The following is a 2,241-nucleotide window of genomic DNA, read 5'->3' as shown; positions in this document are numbered from 1 at the left end:
CTTGACGTCCTCAGAAAATGGACACCTTTTTGTTTGGCAGGCCTCCACTGCAGAGAAAGGGACGGCTAATTAGTCCCTACACAAACGTTAGATGCCCGAGGTGGCCGTGATTCATACGTGACCAAGAGATTCCAGCAGAAGCCTTGGATCAATCCTGCTACGTGCTAACTCCTGATAAGAGATTTTGCATTCAGAATTGAAGTTTTGGCGTTTTTGGTTCCGTCCTCGTTCTTTCCGCTAACATTTTTCTGGTCTCCCTGGATCTGTACAAACAAGTCAACTTTGGGGGCTAATTGAGGTTGTGCTATACAGTGTCCATGACTTTGATGTGGGGTGTAATTTGGATCACCAAAATGCATTTGCTTTAAATCAGGACTTGGATAGGATGTTCGTCCTTTTCCTCCTCTGGCCTCTGGGCCTAAATTGACCATTGCAGCTTAAAATTGCCTCCACATAGCTGGCTCAAGATTAGCACAAATGGTGGCAGTCGTATGCCAAAGTAAATTGCTACATATGCAAATTGTGTGACAATACCTCGGAAAATTATTATTGACCATCTATTTCCAAGTGGGTTTACAATAAAAAAAATTCCTCACCTGCTTGTTTAAAACTTTGGGAATCTACAAATCAGCTTCTAAATTCTAATCCGAGACCACTTCCCCTTAACTAATGATCAATTTCCTAAATGTCTCTATTCTCTTCAGAATTCCCTTGATTGCTAAATCAAATGCATCTTCAATACTCTCCAATCTAGACCGGGGATTGGCATAAATAATCCTTGGAATCAATCTTATGACCTCTTCTCTCATTGCTAATTCTTCATCCTTCGAAACTCCAAGCAATGTCTGGTTGATGCTAACTTTTCCTAGTCTCAAATTCTTCGGTGATATAAACACAGAATACTTGGTGTAGTTCTTTGGTAAATGCCATACATATTGTGAATAAGCACTCCCTGGATGGAAGAAGACTGGAATACAACCAGCCAAAATGGAATCAAAAGTTGACCTTCTGGTCAGTGAATCCCCTGGAGGTTGCAAGCAAAAGATTGAGCTTTGAAACAGCTTCATCAAATTTACTGGATCATCACATTTGTGCCCAACAGAATCACAGTCTAGTAAATTGCATAACTTCTTTGAAGCTTGGCATTGGCCGATAATCTCACTCCTTATCGAACCTTTCTGTCTTGATCTTGGGGCACCGGCAAAAGAGAACAAGTAAGGCCGGTTTTGTCTTCTCATTAGTTCCTGCCATTGAAAAACCTCGTTATCTGTTGAAGGATGGAAGTATGTAGGATATGGTACAGCAAAGTCATTTTTCCAGGACCCTGATTCGATTGTTAACATTGACATGTTCTCAGACCCCGGCAGGAACCTGAACTTGCTACCCCAGTCAGACTTCCTGTTTGATTGTCTCCTGAAATCCCGAGCAATCCTCCCCGAAATTAAGAAATGATCCTTACCCCACATGCTTTTCCATTCGGGTTTTCCTGCAAGCCATTTAACCAAATCAAGACCTGATGAATCTCTCATAGAGGTATTGAATCCCCATAGATAACGACGAAGATCCAGACCAGCATAGTATGGCACAAAAATAGCAGAGGCGATCGAGGAATCATTGGTTAAGCACTTGTATTTCTTCATTCTGTTATGGAAAATAAACTCTAGCAAGAATTGGTTCGTCGAAAACCAACTGTTCTTCCATAAATCCAAAGCATCAGAACTTTCAATCTGAGGACCTAAACCAGAGTTTTCAATATATGTACACATACTGGATTTATCAGTAGCCCTGGTCAGCAGCTGACAATTCTTGAGCACATCTTCATTGAATCGCTTAGGAAGATCATGAATATAAATGTATCGACCCGAGCAGAAATCTTTATTCTTCTCTAGCTTTCTGCTAGTGTTTTCATGACCATCTGAACTAGAAATCTTCTTCTTTGAGTCGTCTAATGAGGTTTTAGTATCAATTGAATTTCTAGTAAAATAAATTGACCGATACTTTGAACTATCACTGCTAGAGAAATAAACGAACCCCTCCATCCTCCCAAAGAAAAACAGATGATGAAGACAGAGCAATAAAAAGAATAAAACAATGGAAAAAAACAGGACAAACCAGAATTGATTGGTGCAATATTTTCTTCCTGACTGGTTTCTCCATTTGCTCTTGATGGGCTTCCCAACACAAAATTCTCTTATCAATACATGAAATTTCATTGCAGCTAAACGAATCAAAAAAAAAAAA

At 39.9% G+C, this 2,241-nt stretch overlaps 1 protein-coding gene across 1 annotated transcript; it reads right to left on the bottom strand.

Moving 5' to 3' along the window:
* Window positions 1-6: 6 nt before the first annotated feature.
* Window positions 7-2,235, bottom strand: LOC110420994 (putative xyloglucan galactosyltransferase GT15). The gene has a single exon (XM_021434411.2). The coding sequence runs from the start codon at window positions 2,211-2,213 to the stop codon at window positions 663-665; it is 1,551 nt and encodes a 516-aa protein (XP_021290086.1). The 5' UTR covers window positions 2,214-2,235; the 3' UTR covers window positions 7-662.
* Between the last annotated feature and the right edge of the window lie 6 nt (window positions 2,236-2,241).

The sequence above is a fragment of the Theobroma umbraticum genome, unplaced genomic scaffold (assembly GCF_002168275.2).
Source record: "Theobroma umbraticum cultivar Fairchild unplaced genomic scaffold, ASM216827v3 scaffold_130.0, whole genome shotgun sequence".
Lineage (NCBI taxonomy): Eukaryota > Viridiplantae > Streptophyta > Magnoliopsida > Malvales > Malvaceae > Theobroma > Theobroma umbraticum.
The sequence above is the reverse complement of the archived record's forward strand: the minus strand, read 5'-3'. Positions and strand labels throughout refer to the sequence as shown.